Genomic DNA, 27,705 nt, shown 5'->3' with positions numbered 1-27,705 from the left:
TTGGCTAAATGAGGCTTGAAGGGGTGCTAGTACCCCCAGGAGCCCAACAAGTGCCTGTAGTTGCTTCACAGTTTCTGGGCATGGGTAGGCTTGGACTTTATCTATCACAGCTTCAGGCATTACTTGCCTCTTCCCCGACCAGATAACACCCAAGTACTTGACCAACAAACCAGGCCCCTGTGTTTTTCCCTCGTTCACTGCCCATCCCTGTGACTGGAGGTGTGTGACTACCTCACCAGCTGCTGTCTGCAAAGAAGCAAACGAGTCGGAGGTCAGCATGAGATCATCAATATAGTGGAATACGGCCACGTCAGCAGGGGGAATCCACTGCTTGAGGTCAGTGGCAACCATGCCATGGCATATGGTGGGACTACGCAGGTACCCTTGTGGGAGCACAGTGAAAGTCCACTACCTCACCTCTCAACTGACGGCAAACTGAGTGTAGAGGGATGCTAAAGAAAGCATTAGCCAAGTCGAGCACAAAGTGGTAAGTTCTGGCCGTCTGAGTGTAGAGGGATGCTAAAGAAAGCATTAGCCAAGTCGAGCAAAAAGTGGTAAGTGCCCAATGCCTCCCCTATTTGCCCCATCATCTGCATGATTTTGGGACAACTGCAAACAAGGGAGGAGTCACCTTATTCAACTCCCAGTAGTCTACCATCATTCTCCAGGAGCCATCCGGCTTGCACAGACAGGACTATTGGAGGGGCTCTTGGTCAGTCTCAGAATCCCTACTGGTGTAGCTCCTGCATGGCCTCAGTGATTTCTTGGTACCCACCAGGGAGGTGGTAACTGCTTAAGGGCCATGACCCGAGATGGGGAGTGCAACTGCACAGGGGGCCATTTAGCATTACCTTGTACTACAGTTTTTATGGCTCTCACTTGCAGGTGGAACTCACCAGAGGTCTGCAGCTCCAGCCCCAACAAGATACCTCTGCCCAGAATGTATTCCGGTATCGGGGCTATGTACTCGGTAGACCTTTGGGGTAGCCTTCCAATCTGCAGCCCTAGTTTGATTTGGTGCACCCTGATGGCTCCACCCCTGCACCCATAAATAGCTGTTCATGGAACTTTAAACCTATTTGGGTTACCATACATCAGGGTGCATTCTGCTCCAGTGTCCACCAAAGCCAAAACACGTTGCTTGTTAGTGGGGGTCCAGTGTATGATCATTTCAACATGTGGCCTCCAGTACCTTGTCACCAGCGGAGGGCTTCCTGCACCTGCAGTGCACCTTGGCCACGCCTCTAGGTGAGGGGTGAGGAGACTCCCACCCCTCGGCAGGGGAGCCATAGGCTTGGCCTCCTCTTGTGGGCTTTGGTCAGTTCCTTTGTGGAACCCAGATCTTTTGTCAGGAACAACTCTACACCAAAGAAACACATTTTACAGAATAGACAGTTTGATCAAACTTACGGCACAAAGAAGAAATCTCCTTGCAGGGAACTGCTGCACTGAGACCCCAGACTGCTTGTCTGAGATGCATGGTCCAGGCTGGGGTTGTCTTGTCCCCTCCCATCAGCCATTGAAACCTGTCCATTGAAGTGCTCCCTTGCCCCTATGTCTTGGGGTGATAAAGAGTGTGAAGAGTTCATTCAAGATCCAGTGGAAGCCTCTGTATAGGATAAAAAGCCCTGATATAATTTACCTGCCAAGAATACCCTGGCCTGTCAGCTTGGGAATCTGTTCCTGCACAGGTTTTAGCCTTGGCCAGGGTCTGGTAGGTGAGTCAGCTTTCCTGTGCTATCCAGCGTTTTCTGATGACAGTGGCAGTCCATGGGCGGAGGCCCAGTCTAGGACGGTGTGTGAATCTCCATGGACGGTCCTCTCTTAAATCCAGGAGGTGGTCGATTACACATCTCTTTGCTCTGGAGCACATAGTGCTTCAGCCTCTGGAGCCAGCTGGTTAAGACCAGTCTCCTCGTTGACTGTTCTCCACTCTCAGCATAGGGGCTTTTCTGATGGCTATCCACACACATAACAAAAGCTTCTCAGGAGCAGAAGTGATTTCGTTATTTTTATTATTATTTTTGTCAAGATGTCTCATCTCTGTAGGGACTTTGCTTTATATGTCCCAGGGACTTCACGTCCAGGTCCAAATGTTTTCCTTCTTTGTTCCTAAGTCATTACTTGGCCTTGGCTGCTGACCCAGTCATGCCACTCTCAGCCTTGTACCTTAGCCTGAGTCCATCTCGAATTCGTCCCCAGCATGCTTTGGGGAAGAGCAAAGCTGATTCCATTATGGAGGGGATGCATATAGCTGAATAGCGTTACCCTGCAGGGACACAGTTCAATCTACAACAAGATATCTTGGGTATATACCTTGAAGGAGAATTGCTAGAGGATAAGGTAGTTCTATTTCTAGTTTTTTGAGAAGCACCGTACTGTCTGTTTTTCATCGTAGTTGTACCATTTTACAATCTCTCAAGCAATGGATAAGGGTTCTAATCTCTCTCATCCTCTCCAGCATTTGTTTTCTGTTTTTTTTTTTTTTTTAAATCAGTGCCATTTTAGCAGGGGTGAGATAATATCTCATTGTGGTTTTGATTTGTATCTCTCTAATGGCTAATTGTTGTTCTTGTCAGGTGCTGTGCAGTTGGTTCTAACTCATAATGACCCCATGTACCATAGGACAAAACACTGCCTGTTCCTGCACCATGCTCAGAATTGTTATGCTTGAGCCCATTATTGCAGCCACTGTGTCAATCCATCTCATTGAGCATCTTCTTTTCCACTGACCCTGTACTTTACCAAGCATATTGTCCTTCTCCAGGGACTGATGCCTCCTGACAACATGTCCAAAGTATGTAAGACACAGTCTCGGGATCTTTGCTTCTAAGGAGTATTCTGTTTGCACTTCTTCCAAGACCGATTTGTTCGTTCTTTTGGCAGTCCATGGTATATTCAATATTCTTCACCAACACCACAATTCAAAGGCATCAATTCTTTTTTGGTCTTCCTTATTCATTGTGTAGCTTTTGCATGCATATGATGCGACTGAAAATACCATGACTTGGGTTAGGCGCATCTTAGTCTTCAAGGTGACATCTTTGCTCTTCAACACTTTAAAAAGGTCCTTTGCAGCAGATTTACCCGTGCAATGTGTCTTTTGATTTCTTCACCGCTGGTTCCGTGGGTGTTGATTGTGGATCCAAGTAAAATGAAATCCTTGACAACTTCAATCTTTTCTCTGTTTATCATGATGTTGCTTATTGGCCGAGTTGTAAGGATTTTTGTTTTCTTTTATGTTGAAGTGCAATCCATACTGAAGGTGGTGGTCTCTGATCTTCATTAGTGAGTGCTTCAAGTCCTCTTCACTTTCAGCAAGCAAGTTTGTGTCATCTGCATAATGCAGGTTGTTAGTGAGTCTTCCTCCAATCCTGATGCCCCATTTTTCTCATATAGTCCATCTTCTCCAATTATTTGCTCAGCGTACAGACTGAATAGGCATGGTGAAAGGATACAACCCTGATGCACACCTTTCCTGACTTTAAACCAGGCAGTATCCCCTTGTTCTGTCCGAACAACTGCCTCTCGATCTATGTAAAGGTTCCTCATGAGCACAATTAAGTGTTCTGGAATTCCCATTTTTTGCAATGTTATCCATAATTTGTTTTGATCCACACAGTCTAATGCCTTTGCATAGTCAGTAAAACACAGGTAAACATCCTTCTGGTATTCTCTGCTTTCAGCCAGGATCCATCTGACATCAGCAATGATATCCCTGGTTCCACATCCTCTTCTGAAACCAGTCTGAATTTCTGGCAGTTCCCTGTCAAAACACTGCTGCAGCCATTTTTGAATGATCTTCAGCAAAATTTTGCTTACGTGTGATATTAGTGATAAAACCCATACCAAAACCCACTGCCGTTGAGTCGATTCCGACTCATAGTGACCCTATAGGACACAGTAGAACTGCCCCGTAGATTTTCCAAGGAGTGCCTGGCGGATTCGAACTGCCTACCTTTTGGTTAATAGCTGTAGTACTTGACCACTATGTCACTAGGGTTTCCATATTAATGATATTGTTCTATAATTTCCACATTCGGATGGATCACCTTTCTTGGGAATAGGCACAAATATGGATTTCTTCCAGTCAGTTGGCCAGGAAGCTGTCTTCCATATTTCTTGGCATAGACGAGTGAGCACCTCCAGCACTGCATCTTTTTGTTGAAACATCTCAATTGATATTCCATCAGTTCTTGGAGCCTTGTTTTTTGCCAATGCCTTCAGAACAGTTTGGACTTCTTCCTTCAGTACCATTGGTTCCTGATCATATGCCACCTCTTGAAATGGTTGAACATCAACTAATTCTTTTTGGTATAATGACTCTGTATATTCCTTCCATCTTCTTTTGATGCTTCCTGCATCATTTAATATTTTCCCCATAGAATCCTTCACTATTGCAACTCGAGGCTTGAATTTTTTCTTCAGTTCTTTCAGCTTGACAAACGCTGAGTGTGTTCTTCCCTTTTGGTTTTCCATCTCCAGCTCTTTGCACATGTCATTATAATACTTTACTTTTTCTTCTCAAGCCGCCCTTTGAAATCTTCAGTTCTTTTACTTCATCATTTCTTCCCTTTGCTTTAGCTGCTCGATGTTCGTGAGCAAGTTTCAGAGTCTCCTCTGACATCCGTCTTGGTCTTTTCTTTCTTTCCTGTCTTTTCAGTGACCTCTTGCTTTCTCCATGTATGATGTCCTTGATGTCATTCCAGAACTCCTCTGGTCTTCGGTCGCCAGTGTTCAATGCATCAAATCTATTCTTGAGATGGTCTCTAAATTCAGGTGGGATATACTCAAGGTCATATTTTGGCTCTTGTGGACTTGCTCTGATTTTCTTCAGTTTCATTTTGACCTTGCATATGAGCAATTGATGATCTGTTTCACAGTGGGCCCGGACCTTGTTCTGATTGATGATAATGATCTTTTTCATCGTCTCTTTCCACAAATGTAGTCAGTTTCATTACTGTGTGTTCCATCTGGGGAGGCCCAAGTGTACAGTTGTTGTTTATGTTGGTGAAAGAAGGTATTTGCAATGAAGAAGTCATTGGTCTTGCAAAATTCTATCATTTGATCTCCGGCATTGTTTCTATCACCAAAGCCATATTTTCCAACTACCAATACTTCTTCATTTCCAACTTTTGCATTCCAATCACCAGTAATTATCAATGCATCCTGATTGCATGTTTGATCAATTTCAGACTGTAGCAGCTGATAAAAATCTTCAATTTCTTCATTTTTGGCCTTAGTGGTTGGTGCATAAATTTGAATACTAGTCGTATTAACTGGTCTTCCTTGTGGGTGTATGGATATTATCCTATCGCTGACAGTGTTGTACTTCAGGATAGATTTTGACATTTTTTTTTGATGATATATCTCCATAGATACATCCCAACTCCCTGAGGGACTGAATTGCTGGGCTGAGGGCTGTGGGGACCATGGTCTTGGGTCTAGCTCAATTGACATAACATAGTTTATAAAGAAAATGGCTTACGTTCTACTTTGGTGAGTAGCGTCTGGGGTCTTAAAAGCCTTTTAGCAGACAGAACACTGGTCTCACCCCTTCAGAAGCAAGGAAAATGAAGAGAACTAGATACAAGGGAAAGAGTAGTCCAAAGGGCTAATAGACCACATCAACCCTCCGCCAGACTGAGTTCAGTACAACTAGATGGTGCCCAGCTAGCACCACCGACTGCTCGCCAGGAATCACAACAGAAGGTCCTGGATAGAGGCGGAGAAAAGTGTAGAACAAAATTCTAACTCACAAAAAAAGACCAGACTTACTGGCCTGACAGAGACTTGATAAACCCCGAGAGTATAGCCCTCAGATAAGATTTTAACCCAGTACTGAATTCACTCTTGAGGTTCACTCTTCAGCCAAAGGTTAGGCAGGCCCATAAAACAAAATGAGACTAAATGGGTACACCAGACCACGGGCAAGGATGAGAAGGCAGGAGGGGACAGGAAAGTTGGTAATAGGGAAACAAGATCAAGAAGGGGAGAATGTTGACATGTGGGATTGGTAACCAATGTCACAAAACAATGTGTGTATTAATTTTTTAATGAGAAACTGATTTGCTCTGTAAACCTTCATGTAAAGTATAATTAAAAAAAAAGACTGTTGTAAGTGAGGTTCATGGTAACTGGAATACATTGTAAGTTGGGGACTACTTGTATTTTGTTAAGTTGTTATGATCCTTTTTATCTTGTTTGGCTATGTTGCTATGTCTCTAACTTAGTTTCTTATTTTGGTTATTTGCATCTTCTCATTTTTTTCCTTTGTCAGTGTAGCCATTGGTTTGTCCATTCTATTGATCCATTCAAGAACCAGCTTCTGGTCTTGTTGATTTTTTCTATTGTTTTTCTGTTTTCTACTTCATTTACTTCTGCTCTGATGTTTATAATTTCTTTTGGTAGCTTTGATCCTCTTTTGCTTTACCTTTTCTATTTGTTTGAGTTGTAGGCTTAAATTATTGGTTTTGGATCTTTCTTCTTTTTTAATTCAGACATTTATTGCTATAATTTCCCTCAGAGCACTGCTTTTGCCATGTCCCATAGGTTTTGCTATGTTATGTTATGTTTTCATTTTCGTTTGATTTTGAGTATTTTTTAAATTCACTTTTAATTTCTTCTGTGACCCAATAGTTTTTCAGCAGTGTGTTATTTAGTTTCCATGTGTTTATTTTTTCTTACTCTTTCTGTTATTGATCACTGTACATGCTCTGTATGATTTCAGTTTTTAAAAATTTGTTGAGGTTTGCTTTGTGACCTACATTCTGAAGAATGTTCCATGAGCATTAGAGAGTGTGTATTGTGCTGCTGTTGGGTGGTGTGTTCTATATATGTCTGTTAGGTCCATTTGGTTAATAGTGTTATTCTGATCTTGTATATCTTCATTGATTTTCTTTCTAGTTGTTCTATCTATTGTCAAAAGTGGTATATTGAAATCTCCTACTATTGTGGTAGATCTCTCTATTTCTCTTTTTAATTCTGTTAGAGTTTGCTTTATAAATTTTGGGCCTCTGGCATTGGGTACATAAATATTTATAATTGTTATATTTTCTTGGTGAATTGCCCCTTTTATCATTCTATAATTTTTTTTGTCTGTAATAATGGATTGTGACTTGAAGTCTATTTTGCCTGATATTGCCACTCCTGCTCTCTTTTGGTTACAGTTTGCTTGGTATGTTTTTTTTTTTTTTTCATGCTTTCATTTTTAACCTATGTATGTCTTTGTACCTAAGGTACATGTCTTGTAGACTACATATTGATGGGTCATTTTTTTTTTTTTAATCAATTCTGCCACTCTCTGTCTCTTGACTGGAGCATTTTATCCATTTACATTTGGTGTTATTATCAACAGGGAAGAACTTACTGCAGCCATTTTGTTACACTTTTTTTTTTGTGGTGTTTGTGGTTTCTTTGTTCTTTCTGTGCTGAGTTCTTTTGTATATGGAATTTTTTTCCTTTGTTTTATTATGAGCCTTGATGGTGCAGAGGTTAAAGCATTCGGCTGCTAAGTAAAAGGTCGGTGGTATGAACCCACCAGCCACTCTGCAGGAGAAAAATTTGGCAGCCTGCATCCATAAAGATTTACAGCTTTAGAAGCCCTTTTGTACAGTTCTACTCTGTCCTATAGGGTTGCTATGAGTTGGAATTGACTTGATGGCAATGGGTTTGGTTTGGTTCCTTTATTATTGTTGTTTTTGTGTTTACTGAGTCTTTTTGTTCTTCTTTGTTTTAGTAGATAGATTTATCAGTTTTCTTTGTGGTTACCTTAACATTTAGATTTAAAATCCTATATTTAAAAAAATCTTTTTTATCTTTAGCCTCAGCTTTTTCACCATGTGGAAGTTCTAAAACTACACCATTGTATGTTGGAGTCCCTGTAATCAATTTTATAACTTTTTTTTTACTATTGTGATATCTTTACCTGGCTTGGTATCTCGTGATGCTGTCATGTGTCTTTATCTCAGGTCGTTGTCTGATGCCATTGGTTTTCTCTCTGAACGGCTCCCTTTAATATTTCTCATAGGGCTGGTCTGGTGGTTATAAATTCCTTTAATTTCTGTTTATCTGAGAATGTCCTAAGTTTGCCCTCATTTGTGAAAGACAATTTTGCTGGATATATAATTCTTTGTTGACAGGGTTGTTTTTTTTTTTTAATTTCAGGGCTTTGTATAAGTCATCTTATTACCTTCTTGCCTGCATAATTTCTGACTGGAAATCAACATTTGGTCTTATTGAGTCCCCTTTGAAGGTGATATTTCACTTTTCATGAGCTGCTCTTAAAATTCTTTCTTTGCCTTTAGATGTGGAAAGTTTGATCATGATATGTCTTGGTGACTTTCTCTTGAGGTCTATCATATATGGGGTTCATCGAACTTCTTGGATGGAAATCTTCCCGTTTTCATGATTCTTGGGAAGTGTTCTGCCATTATTTCTTCAAAAATTCCTTCTGTACTCTTTTTTTTTTCCTTTCTGTTCTGGAATTCCTAATTTGCATATATTATTTCTTTTGGTGGTGTCCCACATAATCCCTAGGGTTTCTTTGTTTTTCTTCAGTCTTTTCACTGTTCCTCATAAAAATTAATATCAAAGTTTTGTCCTCCATTTCATTGATTCTTTCTTCCATTGTTTCAATTCTACTTCTGTATCCTTCCATCAGTTGTTTATTTCTGTTATTTTATTGTTTAGTTTCCGAAATTCTAGTTATTTTGGTAAGGATTCTGTTTCTTTATTGAGTTTGCTTTTTTCTTCTAAACTTTCTTTCTCTGTTTTCCTTGATCTCTTTGAGGAGCCTTAATACTAGTTTTTTTTTTTCTAAGTCTTTGTCAGGTAGTTCCACTATCTGTTCTTCCTCAGAGAGCTGTTCTGTCTTTTTATTTTGTTCACTTGTTTGAGCCATCTTTTCCTGCCTCTTCATATGACTTGTAATTGACTGCTGTCTTTGAAACATTGCCATTTTATTTTATTTAATTATATATGTCTTTATGGATTGTACATTTGTCATTTTTTCCAGTTGTTGCTCAACTTTTTAATTGTGCTTTAGGTGAAAGTTTACAGCTCAAGTTAATTTCTCATTCAAGAATTTACACGTATTCTGTTTTATGACATTGGTCGCAATCCCTGCAATGTGATGCCACACTCCCCCTTTCTATCCTGGCTTCCCTGTGTCCATTCGACCAGTTTCTGTCCCTTCCTGCCGTCTCATCTTGCTTTTGGACAGGAGTTGCCCATTTGGTCTCATATATTTGATTGAACTAAGAAGCACATTTCTCACGTGTATTATTTTTTATATTATAAAAAAAGAAAAATTACAGGCCTGTTTAATCTTTGTATGAAGAGTGAGCTTTGGGAATGGTTTCAGGTTTGGGTTAACAGAGAGTTTGTCATTTTTATCTACTTTTTTGTTTGATAAATCAGGAACTTAGTTGTTTTCCTTTCTCTTTGAATTGTCCACCTTCCTTTATATTACCTCAGTTGCTGTTGTTTTATGATATTGGTCTATGTATGACTTTGGTGCTGCCAGTTGGCTGGGTGTGATTTCCTCTCTCACATGTGGGTATAGTGGGTCATACACCCACAGGGGTCCTTTGTTGTTAGGCATGTATATCTTTCCTTGGATGATTGCATGAAGGTGCAAGAGTAGGTCTCTTGCCTGATGTGAGGTGCCATGTGTCGAGTGGTTAGGAACTTGAGGAACAGTGTGGACCTTCTGCATTGGCATGAGCAGTTAGTACAGCCATTCATTTCTTTCCAGATTTATCTACTCGGCATCACTGCTTCCTGCTGTGTTTCCGTGAAGTTACCTCCCTGGGCTCTTCACTGATGGATGCTTCTTGTTGCTGTCCCCAAATGACCATGCCATAACAGCTGGCAGTCTGGGTTCAGACAATCTGTGAATCTCAATGTTCTTGTTATTTTCATTCTATCTCTCCTTCCAATCAGTGCTCGGTCCAATTCTTCAGGCTTACGATTGATGTTCAGGGATCTGAGGTCGTTATTTGTTATCTGTTTTACTTAGTTTCTCAAGTCTTTGTTGTAGGGGAATGTTCTAGTGCATCAGTCTAAGCCACCATTTTAGCTGGAACCTCCTATGGCTTTCTTTTTGACATGTACTATTTTTTCTGCCCTCCCTCAGTATCCTCATGAAGAAGACCTTTTCACTGATTTTGTACCAAACCTGAAGGGGCCTCAGTTGTCAAAGGTGGTTCCAGCAGATTGTCACACACAGGAGTAAAATTATTCCTAGAGCAAAATGATGATGGGAGTTCTCAAGGTGGCTGCATGTTGGTGGAACCCCCAGATGAGGTCTGTGTTGGAGACTAAGGGATCTGTGAAAGAGAGCTCCAGTGAGAGTAAGAAATTCACCCCACAGACAAATAGTCTCGATCCTGAGAGCTCTCGCCAGCACTTCCGGAGCTTCTACTATCCTGAAGCAGTTGGACCTCTCCAGGTTGTCAGCCAACTTCAGGAATTATGCCGTCGGTGGCTAAGGCCAGAGATCCACTCCAAAGAGCGGGTCTTGGAACTACTGGTGCTAGAGCAGTTCCTGGCCATTCTGCCCAGGGAGCTCCAGACCCAGATACAGAAGCATCATCCACAGAGCATCGAGGAGGCTGTGGCCCTGGTCCAACACTTTCAGGGAAAATCTGATCAAAGGAGGAATGAGGTGAGAAGAAAGATTCCGGACATATACAATGAAATAGGATACAGGTGGGACTACTGGGGAGATGGGCAGTTCATGAGGAATGAGATGGATATTGGGTCACTCTTCTATTGTTCCCTTAGGACAGCTGAGACTGGCCCTGAAACCATAGGTCCCCAGCATAGTCTTCCACAGGTTTAGGATCTTTTCCTGTTGCCCATGACCCACACTGCCCAGCAGGTGCTCTGAGGTGTATTCACCCCGGGTACTGTCCCTAAGCAACCAGGCTTGGCACAGTGGGGATTGGGCATCTCCCATGCTGTTTACTCTGATCCCTCTGGCTTCTTCCTTCATGGCTACTCTCTCTTTTTATCATGTACTGTTACTTTCTTCAGTGTGTGGGCTACCATACAACTCAGAGATGATGGTTGGACTACTTGTGTAGTAGCAAGTACTGACCTAAAGCCCATTCTCTTCTTTAGAGTTTGTTGACCTTTGAAGATGTGGCCCTGAATTTTTCCCAGGAAGAGTGGGAATTATTGGACCCCACTCAGAAGGTCCTCTACAACGAGGTGATGCAGGAACTCTATGAGACTGCCATCTGTCTTGGTAAAGATTCACTCTTTCCTTTGTGTAGAATTTGATTGTTCTATTCTGTTCTCAGTTTATGTAGAATATATCCCTGTGAGAGAGTCCCACTCTTTGAATAGCTGATTGTTTTTTAAGAACTTGATGGTGTGGGGAAGGGGAAAGATGTATCCAGACCACCTGGAGAGTGTTTCCCAAATACACATGCTCCACTTCCTTATTCTAAATAGAATTGTTGATCTACCCCCCTCTTCTGCCCTGCAAACATACCCCTCTCCTGTCTTTCCTATCTTAGTAACCGGCACCACCATTCACCCAAACGCTTAGGTCAAAATCCTCATTGTCGTCCTTTGTACCACTCTTTCTGTCACACCCCACAACCAGTCCCTCAGCAAGCCTCCTTAGTTCTACCCTCAAAGTGTATCCTGAATCCAACTATGTCTCATCCTTTTCCACTGTTACCTACCTAGTCTAAGCCACCATTATCTCAAACCCAAGTCAACAACAACAACTCTCCACCTGGGACCCCTCTGCTTCTGCTCTCAACTTTCCATTCTGTTTTCCACACAGGCAGCCAGAGTGGTCTCTTACAGATATAATCAGATCATGAGCTTTCCCTGCTTTGAACCCTGTGATGCCTTCTCTTCACATTCAGAATAAAATCCAAACTCTTTACCGAAGTCCACAAGATCCTACTTGATCTGTTCCCTACTTCCCTGTATACCCTCTTCTCCTACCATTCTCTCCCATACTCAGCCCTGTTTAGCTGCAGTGACTTTCTTGCTGTTTCTTGAACTCACTAACTCATTTCTTCCTTCCCACTTCCTCTCCCTGGCACACTTACACTCCACCTCTTCACATTTCTAAACTTTTTCCATTCTTTCAGGTTGCTGTTTGAATATCTCTTTATGTAAAATAACTCCACCCCAAACCAGTCACTATTCTGTTTTTACCTTACTTCAGTGTCCTTCAAAACATTTCTCACTTTCTGACATTATTTTATTCATTACTTCATTTATATATTCATTGTCCCTAGATTCTGAGTCTCCCAATAGAACGTAAGTTCCATGAGAATGGCAGACTTTATCTTCCTCACTCTTATTCACTGCTCTCCCCAGAATCTAGAGCAGTGCCTCATCCACTATAGACACTCAATACGTATTTATGGGATGCCTGAGTGACCACCACCCAGAGACCCATAGTTTGAAAAATTGCTCAAGTGATTCTGGTCTGTCCCCTCCACTAGGATGTGAACCAGTGAGCTCTAGGGAATGTTACAAATCTCTCCTAGCCAGTACGTCATGCTTAGATGCTAAATAAATTCAGTGTAATTATTGTAGGAACCAGTTGTCCATATGTAACCCAATTACAGACCTTCCAGCTGGTTCCACTGGACCTGGCCTCATTCAGCACAAGAGTGTGTATTCCTAAAGCATTAATAAACCAGAACATATTCTCTGCCACCTCTGGAGCTTAGTTTCCCTGTGGTCTAAACTGGGTGTTCCTGGTGACAGAAGATAGACAATATATACTGGATTCCCATATCTTTTTCATCTCTACACCTTAGATTTGTTTTTTAGCTCTCTCATTGTATATTCTCCCACAACCACAGTAGAGTATATTCTAGATAATCTATCAAGAGTTTACCCGTTAAATCGCTTGGGTTAAAAAAAAAAAAGTTCAAAAGGGTCACTGTCTTCCTGAAATAGTCTGGAATTAGTGGACCAATTCACTGTTAAGATGGCAGTCCACAGCCTTAAGATTTTCTTCTCACAGCATTATGTTTGTACCCTAATTCCAAAACGTTCTGTTTTGAGCAAGGGAAAGAACCATAGATCCAAGGTCTTCAAGAGTACAAAGACAATCTTGGAGAATAACTTAGAGTTAAATGTACACATGTGAAGAACCTTATAAGGGCTCAACTTTGGAATATTCTGTTCCTGTATTTCTTAATTGAAATTTTTATTTAGATAATTGTAGCCTCACATTTATATATAAAATAAATAATACATAGAGGACCTGTGATGGTAACGTTTTAGAAAACTATATTATCGCAGCCCACTTATTGATACTGATATTGATATACAATCCACACATCTTATTCAACTACTATGAAAATGAGGAACACACAATTTACAAAGAAAAACGTCTCAGCACAAAAAACTAAGTGGAAAAATGAAATTGTCAACAACACACACAAAAAGGCATCAAAATGACAGCACTAAACACATACTTATCTATAATTACGCTGAACGTAAATGGACTAAATGCACCAATAAAGAGACAGAGAGTCTCAGACTGGATAAAGAAACACGATCTGTCTATATGCTGCCTACAAGAGATACACCTTAGACTTAGAGACACAAACAAACTAAAACTCAAAGAATGGAAAAAATATATCAAGCAAACCAGAAGCAAAAAAGAGCAGGAGTAGCAATATTAATTTCTGACAAAATAGACTTTAAAGTTAAATTCACCACAAAGGATAAAGAAGGGCACTACATAAAGATTAAAGGGACATTTGACCAGGAAGATATAACCATATTAAATATTTATGCACCCAATGAAAGGGCTGCAAGATACACACAAAAAACTTTAACAGAATTGAAAAGTGAGATAGACACCTCCCCAATTATAGTAGGAGACTTCAACACACCACTTTCGGAGAAGGACAGGACTTCCAGCAAGAAGCTCAATAGGGACACCGAAGACCTAATTGCTACAATCAACCAACTTGACCTCATAGACTTATACAGAACATTCCCCCCAACAGCTGCAAAGTATACTTCTTTTTCTAGCGCACATGGAACATTCTCTAGAACAGACCACATATTAGGTCATAAAACAAACCTTTGCAGAATCCAAAACATCAAAATATTAACAAAGCATCTTCGCAGACCACGAGGCCATAAAAGTGGAAATCAATAACAGAAAAATTAGGGGAAAAAAATCAAATAGTTGGAAACGGAACAATACCCTGCTGAAAAAAGACTGGGTTATAGAAGACATTAAGGAGGGAATAAAGAAATTCATAGAATGCAATAAGAATGAAAATACTTCCTATCAAAACCTCTGGGACACAGCAAAAGCAGTGCTCAGAGGTCAATTTATATCAATAACTGCACACATACAAAAAGAAGAAAGAGCAAAAATCAGAGAACTGTCCCTACAACTTGAACAAATAGAAAGCAAGCAATGAAAGAATCCATCAGGTACCAGAAGAAAACAAATAATAAAAATTAGAGCTGAACTAAATGAATTAGAGAACAGAAAAACAATTGAAACAATTAACAAAGCCAAAAGCTGGTTCTTCGAAAAAATTAACAAAATTGATAAACCATTGGCCAGACTGACGAAAGAAATACAGGAAAGGAAACAAATAACCCAAATAAGAAACGAGATGGGTCACATCACAACAGACCCAACTGAAATTAAAAGAATCATATCAGATTATTACAAAAAAATTGTACTCTAACAAATTTGCAAACCTAGAAGAAATGGATGAATTCCTAGAAAAACACTACCTACCTAAACTAACACAATCAGAAGTAGAACAACTAAATAGACCCATAACAAAAAAAGTGATTGAAACGGTAATCAAAAAATTCCCAACCAAAAAAAGCCCTGGTCCGGACGGCTTTACTGCAGAGTTCTACCAAACTCTCAGAGAAGAGTTAACACCACTACTACTAAACGTATTTCAAAGCATAGAAAATGACAGAATACTGCCTAACTCATTCTATGAAGCCACCATATTCCTGATTCCAAAACCAGGTAAAGACATCACAAAAAAAGAAAATTACAGACTTATATCCCTCATGAACATAGATGCAAAAATCCTCAACAAAATTTTAGCCAATAGAATTCAACAACATATCAAAAAAATAATCCACCACGACCAAGTGGGATTTATACCAGGTATGCAAGGCTGGTTTAATATTAGAAAAACCATTAATGTAACCCACCATATAAATAAAACAAAAGACAAAAACCACATGATCTTATCAATTGATGCAGAAGAGGCATTTGACAAAGTCCAACACCCATTTATGATAAAGACTCTCAGCAAAATAGGAATTGAAGGAAAATTCCTCAACATAATAAAGGGCATCCATCTATCTATCTGTCTATCCATCCATCCATCCATCCATCCATCCATCCATCCATCCATCCATCCATCCATCCATCCATCCATCCATCCATCCATCCATCCATCCATCCATCCATCCATCCATCCATCCATCCATCCATCCATCCATCCATCCATCCATCCATCCATCCATCCATCCATCCATCCATCCATCCATCCATCCATCCATCCATCCATCCATCCATCCATCCATCCATCCATCCATCCATCCATCCATCCATCCATCTATCTATATTTATACAAAGCCAACAGCTAACATCACTCTAAATGGAGAGAGCCTGAAAGCATTTCCCTTGAGAACGGGAACCAGACAAGGATGCCCTTTATCACCGCTCTTATTCAACATTGTGCTAGAGGTCCTAGCCAGAGCAATTAGGCTAGACATAGAAATAAAGGGCATCCGGATTGGCAAGGAGGAAGTAAAATTATCTCTATTTGCAGATGACATGATCTTATACACAGAAAACCCTAAGGAATCCTCCAGAAAACTACTGAAACTAATAGAAGAGTTTGGCAGAGTCTCAGGTTATAAGATAAACATACAAAAAGCACTTGGATTCCTCTACATCAGCAAAAAGAACATCGAAGAGGAAATCACCAAATCAATACCATTCACAGTAGCCACCAAGAAGATAAACTACTTAGGAATAAATCTTACCAAAGATGTAAAAGACCTATATAAAGAAAACTACAAAGTACTACTACAAGAAACTAAAAAGGACCTACTTAAGTAGAAAAACATACCTTGCTCATGGATAGGAAGACTTAACATAGTAAAAATGTCTATTCTACCAAAAGCCATCTATACATACAATGCACTTGCAATCCAAATTCCAATGACATTTTTTAATGTGATAGAGAAACAAATCACCAACTTCATATGGAAGGGAAAGAAGCCTCGGATAAGTAAAGCATTAATGAAAAAGAAGAAGAAAGTGGGAGGCCTCACTCTACCTGATTTTAGAGCCTATTATACACCACAGTAGTCAAAACAGCCTGGTACTGGTACAACAACAGGCACATAGACCAATGGAACAGAATTGAGAACCCAGATATAAATCCATCCACATATGAGCAGCTGATATTTGACAAAGGCCCAGTGTCAGTTAATTGGGGAAAAGATAGTCTTTTTAACAAATGGTGCTGGCATAACTGGATATCCATTTGCAAAAAAATGAAACAGGACCCATACCTCACACCATGCACAAAAACTAACTCTGAGTGGATCAAAGAACTAAACATAAAGACTAAAACGATAAACATCATGGAAGAAAAAATAGGGACAATGTTTGGAGCCCTAAAACAAGGCATAAACAGAATACAAAACATTACCAAAAATGACTGGGAGCTCCTAAAAATCAAACACCTATGCTCATCTAAAGAATTCACCAAAAGAGTAAAAAGACTACCTACAGACTGGGAAAGAATTTTCAGCCATGACATCTCCGACCAGCGCCTGATCTCTAAAATCTATATGTTTCTGTTAAAACTCAACCAGAAAAAGACAAACAACCCAATCAAGAAGTGGGCAAAGGATATGAACACGCACTTCACTAAAGAAGATATTCAGGCAGCTAACAGATACATGAGAAAATGCTCTTGATCATTAGCCGTTAGAGAAATGCAAATTAAAACTATGATGAGATTCCATCTCACTCCAACAAGGCTGGCATTAATCCAAAAAACACAAAAGAATAAATGTTGGAGAGGCTGTGGAGAGATTGGAACTCTTATACACTGCTGGTGGGAATGTAAAATGGTACAACCACTTTGGAAATCTATCTGGCGTTTTCTTAAAAAGTTAGAAGTACCATACAACCCTGAAATCCCACTCCTCGGAATATACCCTAGAGAAATAAGAGCCTTCACACAAACAGATATATGCACACCCATGTTTATTGCAGCTCTGTTTACAATAGCAAAAAGCTGGAAGCAACCAAGGTGTCCATCAACAGATGAATGGTTAAATAAATTGTGGTATATTCACACAATGGAATACTACGCATCGATAAAGAACAGTGACAAATCTGTGAAACATTTCATAATATGTAGGAACCTGGAAGGCATTATGCTGAGTGAAATTAGTCAGTTGCAAAAGGACAAATATTGTATAAGACCACTATTATAAGATCTTGAGAAATAGTATAATCTGAGAACAACACATACTTTTCTGGTTACGAGGGAGGGAGGGAGGGAGGGTGGGAGAGGGTTATTTACTGATTAGTTAGTAGATAAGAACTACTTTAGGTGAAGGGAAGGACAATACTCAATACACAGAAGGTCAGCTCAACTGGACTGGGCCAAAAGCAAAGAAGTTTCATGGATAAACTGAATGCTTCAAAGGTTAGCGGAGCAAGGGCAGGGGTTTGGGGACTATGGCTTAAGGGGACTTCTAAGTCAACTGGCAAAATAATTCTATTATGAAAACATTCTGCATCCCACTTTGAAATGTGGCGTCTGGGGTCTTAAATGGTAACAAGTGGCCATCTAAGATGCACCAATTGGTCTCAACCCACTGGAATGAAGAACACCAAGGTCACATGATAACTATGAGCCCAAGAGACAGAAAGGGCCACATGAACCAGAGACTTACATCATCCTGAGACCAGAAGAACTAGATGGTGCCCGGCCACAACCGATGACTGCCCTGACAGGGAGCACAACAGAGAACCCCTGAGGGAGCAGGAGATCAGTGGGATGCAGACCCCAAATTGTCATAAAAAGACCAGACTTAATGGCCTGATTGAGACTAGAGGAATCCCGGCGGTCATGGTCCCCAAACCTTCTGTTGGCCCAGGACAGGAACCATTCCCGAAGACAACTCATCAGACATGGATTGGACTGTACAATGGGTTGGAGAGGGATGCTGAGGAAGAGTGAGCTACTTGTATCAGGTGGACAGTTGAGACTGTGTTGGCATTTCCTGTCTGGAGGGGAGATAGAAGGGTATAGAGGGTTAGAAACTGGCAAAATTGTCACGAAAGGAGAGACTGAAAGGGCTGACTCATTAGGGGGAGAGTAAGTGGGAGTATGGAGTAAGGTGTATATAAGCTTATATGTGACAGACTGACTTGATTTGTAAACGTTCACTTAAAGCTCAATAAATATTATTAAAAAAAAAAAAACAAAGGTGTCAGTTCTTCTTAGGTCTTCCTTATTCATTGTCTAGCTTTCACATGAATATGATGCGATTGAAAATACCATGGCTTGGGTCAGGCGCACCTTAGTCTTCAAGGTGACACCTTTGCTTTTCAACACTTTAAAGAGGTCCTTTGCAGCAGATTTGCCCAATGCTATGCGTCTTTTGATTTCTTGACTGCTGGTTCCATGGCTTTTGATTGTGGATCCAAGTAAAATGAAATCCTTGGTGACTTCAATCTTTTCCCCAGTTATCATGATATTGCTTATTTGTCCAGTTGTGAGGATTTTTGTTTTCTTTTTGTTGAGGTGCAATCCATACTGAAGGCTGTGGTCTTTGATCTTCATCAGTAAGTGGTTCAAGTGGTTCTCACTTTCAGCAAGCACGGTTGTGTCATCTGCATAACGCAGGTTGTTAATAAGTCTTCTCCAATCCTGATGCCCCACTCTTCTTCATATAGTCCAGCTTCTCAGATTATTTGCTCAGCATACAGATTGAATAGGTTTGTTGAAAGAACACAACTCTGATGCACACCTTTCCTGACTTTAAACCAGACAGTATCCTTTTGTTCTGTCTGAACAACTGCCTCTTGATCTATGTAAAGGTTCCTCATGAGCACAATTAAGTGTTCTGGAATTCCCATTCTTTGCAGTGTTATCCATAATTTGTTATGATCCACAAAAATACCTTTTCATAGTCAATAATACACACAGGTAAACATCTTTCTGGTATTCTCTGCTTTCAGACAGGATCCATCTGATATCAGCTATGAGATCACTCTTTCCACATCCTCTACTGAATCCATCCTGAATTTCTGGCAGTTCCCTGTCAATATACTGTTGCAGCCGCTTTTGAATGACCTTCAGGAAAATTTTGCTTGCATGTGATATTAATGGTATTGTTCGATAATTCCCACATTCAGTTGGATCACCTTTCATGGGAATAGTCATAAGTATGGATCTCTTCCAGTCGGTTGACCAGGAAGCTGTCTTCCCATATTTCTTGGTATAGATGAGTGAGCACTTGCAGTGCTGCATCTGTTTGTTGAATGATCACAATTGATAATCCGTCAGTCCTGGAGCCTTGTATTTTACCAACGGCTTCAGTGCAGCTTGGACATCTTCCTTCAGTACCATCAGTTACTGATCATATGCTACCTCTTTAAATGGTTGAACGTTGACTAATTGTTTTTGGTATAATGACTCTGTATATTCCTTCCATCTTCTTTTGATGCTTCTGGCATTGTTTAATATTTTCCCCGTAGAATCATTCACTATTGCAACTCTAGGCTTGAATTTTTTCTTCAGTTCTTTCAGCTTGAGAAATGCCGAGCGTGTTCTTCCCTTTTGGTTTTCTAGCTCCAGCTCTTTGCATGTGTCATTATAATACTTTGTCTTTTCATGCCACTCCTTGAAATCTTCTGTTCAGTTCTTTTACTTCATCATTTCTTCCTTTTACTCTAGCTGCTCGACGTTTGAGAACAAGTTTCAGAGTCTCTTCTGACATCTGTTTTGGTCTTTCTTTCTGTCGTGTCTTTCTGGTTATCTCTTGTTTTCTTCATGTATGATGTCCTTGATGTCATTCAACAACTCATCTGCTCTTTGGTCATTAGTGGTCAACACGTCAAATCTATTCTTGAGATGATCTCTAAATTCAGGTGGAATATACTCAAGGTCGTATTTTGTCTCTTGTGTTGCTCTGATTTTCTTCAATTTGAGCTTCAACTTGCATATGAGGAATTGATGGTCTTTTCCACAGTCGGCCCGTGGCCTTGATCTGACTGATGATATTGAGCTTTTCCATTGTCTCTTTCCACAGATGTAGTTGATTTGATTGCTTTGTTCCGTCTGGTGAGGTCCATGTGTATAGTCGCCACTTATGTTGGTGAAAAAAGTTATTCGCAATGAAGAAGTTGTTGGTCTTGCAAAATTCTACCATTCGATCTCCGGCATTGTTTCTATCAGCAAGGCCATATTTTCCAATTACCGATCCTTCTTCTTTGTTTCCAACTTTTGCATTCCAATCACCAGTAATTATCAGTGCATCCTGATTGCATGTTCGATCAATTTCAGACTGTAGAAGTTGATAAAAATCTTCAATTTCTTCATCTTTGGCCTTAGTGGTTGGTGCATAAATTTGATAATAGTCATATTAACTGGTCTTCCTTGTAGGGTATGCATATAATCCTATCACTGAGAGTGTTGTATTTCAGGATAGATCTTAAAATATTCTTTTTGACAATGAATGCACCACCATTCCTCTTCAAGTTTCATTCCCAGCATAGTAGACTATATGATTGTCCAATTCAGAATGGCTGATAGCATTCCATTTCAGCTCACTAATGCCTAGGATATTGATGTTTATGTGTTCCATTTCAGTTTTGATAATTTCAAATTTTCCTAGATTCATACTTCATACATTCCAGGTTCCTATTATTAATGGATGTTTGCAGCTGTGTCTCCTTATTTTGAGTCATGCCACATCAGCAAATGAAGGTCCTGAAAGCTTGACTCTATTCACGTCATTAAGGTCGACTCTACTTTGAAGAGGCAGTTCTTCCCCAGTCATGTTTTGAGTGCCTTCCAACCTGGAGGGCTCATCTTCCGGCACTATATCAGAAAATATTCCGCTGCTATTCATAAGGTTTTCACTGGCTAATGCTTTTCAGAAGTAGACTGCCGGGTCCTTCTTCCTAGTCTGTCTTAGTCTGGAAGCTCAGCTGAAACCTGTCCTCCATGGGTGACCCTGCTGGTATCTGAATACTGGTGGCATAGCTTCCAGCATCACAGCAACATGCAAGCCCCCACAGTACAACAAAGTGACAGACACGTGGGGTTTTTCAAATTTAGTTGGGCATATTTGTCTGTGTCAATTCCTGAGTTCTCTGTCCTAATTCCATTGGTCTTTTTGTCTATCCCTTCGGCAATACTGCCCTGTCTTGGCTACTGTAGCCGTTCCATAAGTCTTAGTATTGGGTAAAGTGATTCTTCCCACTTGATTCTTTGTCAAGATGGTTTTAGCTATTCTAGGGCCCATACTTTTCTATATAAATTTCAGAATAAATGTATGTCTACAAGAAACTTTGCAGGCATTTTGATAGGTATTACATTAAACCTATACATCAGTTTGGGGAGAGTTGACATCTTTACTATGTTGGGTCTTCCTATCCACAAACACGATATGCCTCTCCATTTATTTAGGCCTTTGGTTTCTTCCATCCGTTGTTTGTAATTTTCGGCATTCAGCTCCTCTACATGTTTTTTAAAGTGTATGCCTAAGCATTTCCTTTTTATTGGAACAATTGTAAATGGTATTGTGATTTTAATTCTGATTTCTGCATCTTCATTTTTCATGTATTGGTGTTATCTGCATCTTCATTGTTTGTGTATTGGAATTCCATTGAATTTTGTGTTTTGAACTTGTATCCTGTGACATTACTGACCTCACTTATTAGTTCTAGGAGGGTTTTCCTTTTTATAAATTTCTTGGGATTCTCTATATGGACCATTGTGTAATATGCAATGCTTTCCATTTCTTTAGCTTGTGTATGGTGAATAAGAGTGTTGGGAGCAGACATCTTTGCCTTAGCCTTGACCTCAGCTTGAAACCATTTAGTATTTCACCATTACAGTTGAAGTTAGCTGTAGGTGTTTTGTTGATGCTCTTTATCAAGTTGATATTATCATCCTCTATTCCTAACTTAAGACATTTTATCATGAATTAATGTGGGATTGTGTTAAATGCTTTTTCTCTGTAAATTCATATAAGTGTATGATTTTTTAGCTTGTTGTTAGAGTGGAATACATTAATTTTAAATGTTCACTCAGCCTTGTGTTCCCAAAATGCAAAATCCCATTTGATCATGGTATATAATTCTTCTTATGCATTGTTGCATTCCATTCACCAATATTTTGTTAATGATTTTTGCATCTATGTCATGAGAGATATTGATCTGTAGTGTTTGTTTTTGGTACTATCTTTGTCTGGTTTTGGTATCAGGTTCATATTGGGCTTATAAAATGAATTGGGTAGTTTTTCCTTCTCTTATGTTTTCTGGAGAAGATTGTATAAAATTGGTGTTGATTCTTTAAATGTTTTGAAGAATTCTCCATTGACACCATTTGTTCCTGAATATTTTTTTCAAGAAAGTTTAACTATGAATTCAATTTATTTAATGGTTCTGGTGTTGCTTAGTTCACTTATTTCATATTTGTTGACTTCTGGTAGTTTGAAATTTTCAAGAAATTGGTTCATATCTTCTAAGATATTAAATATATGATAGTAAAGCTTGTTGTAAAATTTGTTAATTATTTAATGGTTGCAGGATGTGTTTGATATCTTCTATTTCATTCATGATACTGGTGATTTATTTCTTCTCCACTTTTTCTTTTCTCTCTTGCTAGAGACTGATATGTTTTATTAATTCTCTTCCCTCACCTCAAACAGCAGGGTTTTTCTTTCATTGATTTCTCTGTTTTGTGATATCTGCTGTGAGCCTTAGTATTTCATTTATTCTACTTGCTTTGTGTTTATTTTGCTCTCCTTTTTCTAGTTTTTTGAAGTAAGAACTTGGGTTATTAATTTGAGGCCTTTCTCCTTTTCTGATGTAAGCATTTAGTGCTATAAATTTCCCTCCAGGTCCTGTTTTTGAGTTGTATCCCACATAATGTGATATATTGTAATTCATTTTCATTCAGCTGTATTTTTTAAAATTGCCTTTGAGACATGGGTTATTTAGAATTACGTTGTTTCATTCTTATATGTTTAGAGATTTTCCTGTTGTCTTCAATTACTGATTTGTAGTATTGATCAGATTACCTTTTTTCACTTAAGTTGTGATCTTCTTGGTTCTTCATCTGATGTGTGATGATTTTTAGATTGTATACTGATCATCTTGTCTGTTATGTAGGAGAGACTGAATCTTATTTAAATCTTTTATTTTAGCAGGCAGCCACTTTGTTTTAGCTTATCATGCATGTTCTTCCCTAATATTGTGGCCATGAGTCCAATGGCAGTTTAATTTTCAGAGCCTTTGCAGTATTATTTTGGTCTGCTTGGTTTATCTGGTACCAGCACAGGGGTTCCTACTGGTCCTTGCTGGTGCTTCCTGACAGGGTGGAAGATGTTTTCGCAGGCCAGGCCACTGAGCATCTCTTGGTGGGGAAAGGTAGTGTCAGGCCCAGATGGATGAGATGCTTCCTGAGCTGGGCCGTTTGTTTTGGCTAGCTCCCTCATGCAGGAACTGCCTCCCGGCCCTCTTGTCTCTTATTGGAGAAATGGAGTCCCAGGCCTTGATATGTGTATGTCCCTTTTGCTAGTTCTGCCCATACTCCGTGGTAGCTTTCGACTGGGGATTGGGAGTCTCAGGCCCATTGTGGAAAGAGAATACTTCTCCTGCCATTTTCTCTAAGCAGGAGTCCAGATAGATTCCCTTTGCTGGTGGTGTTGGGCTTGCCTGACATTGTCATAGGGGCCCCCATTTGGTCCAAGGGAGGAATGAAACCACCTGGACTGTATTCTCTTGTTAGTTTGGGGGTCGGGAAACATTGAATCTGGGTTGCCTTCTTCTGTTGGGAGCTGGCATATTCTTCTTCTAGTCCTGGGGTCCCAAACCAGTTTGTCTCCTTATTACCACTTCTAGAGTTCTCCTTTGTTTTCTCTTCATTATTTCCTGGGTTTGCAGTAATGCTTAGCTGAGAGGAGCAGGGAGAAATGGATCTGTGCCATCTTGTCTAGACAGACTAGAAATTACTTGTTTATGTATTTTTAAAAGATTAGTTATCGTGGGATTTTGTCTCCAGTTCTGTGGTTTTCTTGCACTGGGACACACATGATTGACTCTTCTGTTTTTTCCAATAGGGTTAAAGCTCCAAAATGACACTGGAAATGATCAACCTACATCTCTTTCTGAGGTAGAAATACAAGCACTGGGAGGCAAAATATCAAAAAAGGTCGAAGTGAAAGCTCCCCGGAAAACAGCTGGCAAAGAAAATCATGGTGGTACAAGCATGGTGAGGAAACAGTGTCAGAATTTTGCAGGGAAGAAAAGAAGTAAACAGTCAATGTGTAAACAAGAGGTGCTGAAATGTATGGATCTTCATAACAAAGACCACACAGGGGAGAAACCTTTTAAATGTCAGCAATGTGGGAAAAGCTTCAGAGTGAGTTCTGACCTTACTAATCACCAGAGAATTCACACTGAGGAGAAACCCTATAAATGTCAACAGTGTGATAGGAGGTTTCGATGGAGTTCAGATCTTAATAAGCACCTAATGATACACCAAGGGATAAAACCACATAAATGTTCATGGTGTGGGAAGAGCTTCAGTCATAACACAAATCTCCACACACACCAAAGAATCCACACAGGAGAGAAACCCTTTAAATGTCATGAATGTGGGAAAAGATTCATTCAGAACTCCCATCTTATTAAACACCAGAGAACCCACACAGGTGAGCAGCCCTATACTTGCATCATATGCAAGAGAAAATTTAGCAGGCGGTCAAGCCTTCTTAGACACCAGAAACTCCACAGGGCAAGGGAAGATTGTCTTGTGTCCCCAGTCTGAATAAAGTCGTTATATGGAGCTTGACCCTAGAAAGGGTGAAAGAATATGAAATCATAACTCATCAATGATAGGACTCTCATTACTGGGAGATTACGAGATGTTAATGCCATGCTTCACTGAAAGGAATCCAAGTTGTGTGTCTCATTCAGCATTGTATCATCAGTGCCTAGCACAAGACTGATACATATTGAGGTGTTTATAAATAGATGGATGAAAACATATCTATCAGATATCTATACCTGTATATTTTATCTGTGTGTACATATATCCATTCATCCATCCGTCCATCCATCCGTCCGTCCGTCCATCCATCCGCCCGTCCATCCATGTATATCTGAATACTCAGAGGTTTCCCATGCTCATTGATCTATATTCTTCAAGTATCAGGTCCTTGGGAAATATATGATAGCCGTTAGGACCTCACATAGTTCTCTACCAGGAGAGATGGAAGAGAAGAGTATTCAGGTCCCCTGAAGGGAGCTCAGAGAGAATTACTACGGCGGGGGCAGTTTCTATGTCTATCTTTTTATCTATAGTAACAGTCAAGGCCAGTATGTAGGGAAATTTACTCTGGAACAGGAAGAAAATATTCCCTTTTTGGTCCAGGAGAAGCACCTCACTCTAGTTACCTCTCCCCCCAGCATCTATCCGCATAATATCTGCTGTCCAGGAATTCCAAGCAGCAAAGGCCTGAATGCTAAACCAGATCTAGGGACCTTCTAAGCCCTTGATGTAGCTCCTTCTACTGATCCTCTCAACGCTGAGATATAGAAAGAAATGATGAGGGAGGAAGTCTGAGCCCTCATCCAGGTAACCATCTCTTTGTAGAAAATGCAGAGCAGTGGTAAATGGCCTTTCTTTGATTTGCATTATGTGAACTGGAGGCTTTGAAATTGGTACCGCACTGCTCCAGGTCTGAAAGGGGGCTCATTTTTATGGCAGCTTAGCCACTGCTCCATACACCTGACTGCTCTGTGGAAAGATCTGAAGGTTCTTCAAAACTGTTATTTATTGAGAATGGCAAGGATAGCTCTGTGGCTCTGTGGCCTCAGTGGACATGTGATAGCAGGAGAAAACTTTCAGAAGTGTCAGAGCAAATGAAAGCATTTGGCCTGTAGTGATAAAAAATGATAGCCCCAGTCAAAGTCAGGAAAGAGGGAAACTGTGTTCTGGTGTTGGTGGCTTTTTTCTCTTCTCCATCCACCTCAGTGACTATCTCCTCTGAAAAGTCAATGCGGTATTAGGAAAAGAGCAGGGAAGTTGGAACATGTGGACATATATCTGCTCTGTCAGTTTTGCATTTATGATGTTGGTCAAGACTTTTGTTGGTTAGTATTTCATACAGTTTAACTTCCTTTTTTTTTGGTTTTCTAATCTTTAATAAAAGTAAAAAATGAATGCAAAAAGAACACAATGTTGAAAACTTAGTCTGAATGTGAATCTCACTAGATGTTCAAATCTGGTAGAGTTCAAAGTTTGTTCATACTATTTTACAAACCCAAATCACTTTGGTTCATACACTTGCTATTAATTATTGGCAAAGAAATCCTTCAGATTCACATTTTTTTGGCTACATTATTTCTAACAGAGATTTCCAGCTGAAGAGAAAAAAATACTTATTGTTTGCACATGATCAAGTATATTTTAAAGATTCATCCACTGCTTTCTTCTAATAACTTGGTTTTTCGTAAAACGCTGACATGTTCACTGAAAAATTTTTTACATAACTACTCATTTTCTATTTCAGAAAATTTATAAGGGGTCATTCCAAAGTTCAGAATGATGCATTTTCTTTTAAACAAATTTCCTTTAAAACAAATTAGGTGTAGTATCATAAGATTTACCCCCAATATATCTTTCTCAAAACAACCCAGCAAGGATCATCATATAAACAAAATCAAATGCATACATCAATACTCACAGGCAAGGTACTCTAAATTTCCATTCTGCTGACTGGTGACTTTTATTTAAAAGGAAAGTCTTTTAATCAAGCCACTGTAACAGAATTTAAAACAAACCAAAAACATTTAAATTGCATAATACAGAAAGGTAAATTTGTAAGTAAAAATTAAAAGTATACTAAAACTACAAAACGAGTATCTCAAAGGACAGGGTTCAGTGGAAGTGCAACAATAAAGTCACTCTGCAGCCAAAAGAAATTACTGCTAAATTTTGCCTTCATGCAGCACTGAAATGAATGCAGAACCCCTCTCTTTAACATCCCATACGTTAAAAAATATATATTTTAAGAGAATAGAAGGCTCAGATTGGTTTTCATATACATTGCACTTGAAGTTTAAGACCCAACGCTTGCAAATTAGGTCTGAATGGTCTAGGTCATTAGATGAATACATTGTGCTCAGCCAATATAATTGACTATTTAGAAACACCAAATGTTTAATGTGACATACGCACTGTTTTTACAAGGCAATCACAGACGCAAATTCTATAGGGCTGTGAAAAAAAAAGTTATCTCTATTCTGGAGTATCAAAGAAATCATTTTGGCTCACTAAGACTCTACAGCCCTGGGTTTTTTTAAGACTGAAATACATAGCAGAGGTGTATTCACTTTTAGGTGATTACGGATTTTGGATACAATTTCATAAACTCAGT

General features: G+C 39.7%; 1 protein-coding gene across 1 annotated transcript; it reads left to right on the top strand.

Moving 5' to 3' along the window:
• LOC126069275 (zinc finger protein 75D-like) lies at nucleotides 1–26,436 on the top strand. The gene is made up of 4 exons (XM_049872450.1): nucleotides 1–336; nucleotides 10,139–10,669; nucleotides 11,128–11,254; nucleotides 24,382–26,436. Exons 2-4 carry the CDS (start codon nucleotides 10,256–10,258, stop codon nucleotides 25,089–25,091), a joined length of 1,251 nt encoding a protein of 416 aa, XP_049728407.1. The 5' UTR covers nucleotides 1–336; nucleotides 10,139–10,255; the 3' UTR covers nucleotides 25,092–26,436.
• Nucleotides 26,437–27,705: the final 1,269 nt, after the last annotated feature.

This window comes from Elephas maximus, chromosome X (genome assembly GCF_024166365.1).
Source record: "Elephas maximus indicus isolate mEleMax1 chromosome X, mEleMax1 primary haplotype, whole genome shotgun sequence".
NCBI lineage: Eukaryota > Metazoa > Chordata > Mammalia > Proboscidea > Elephantidae > Elephas > Elephas maximus.
Note: the sequence above shows the minus strand (reverse complement) of the source record. Positions and strands in the feature narration are given on the sequence as shown.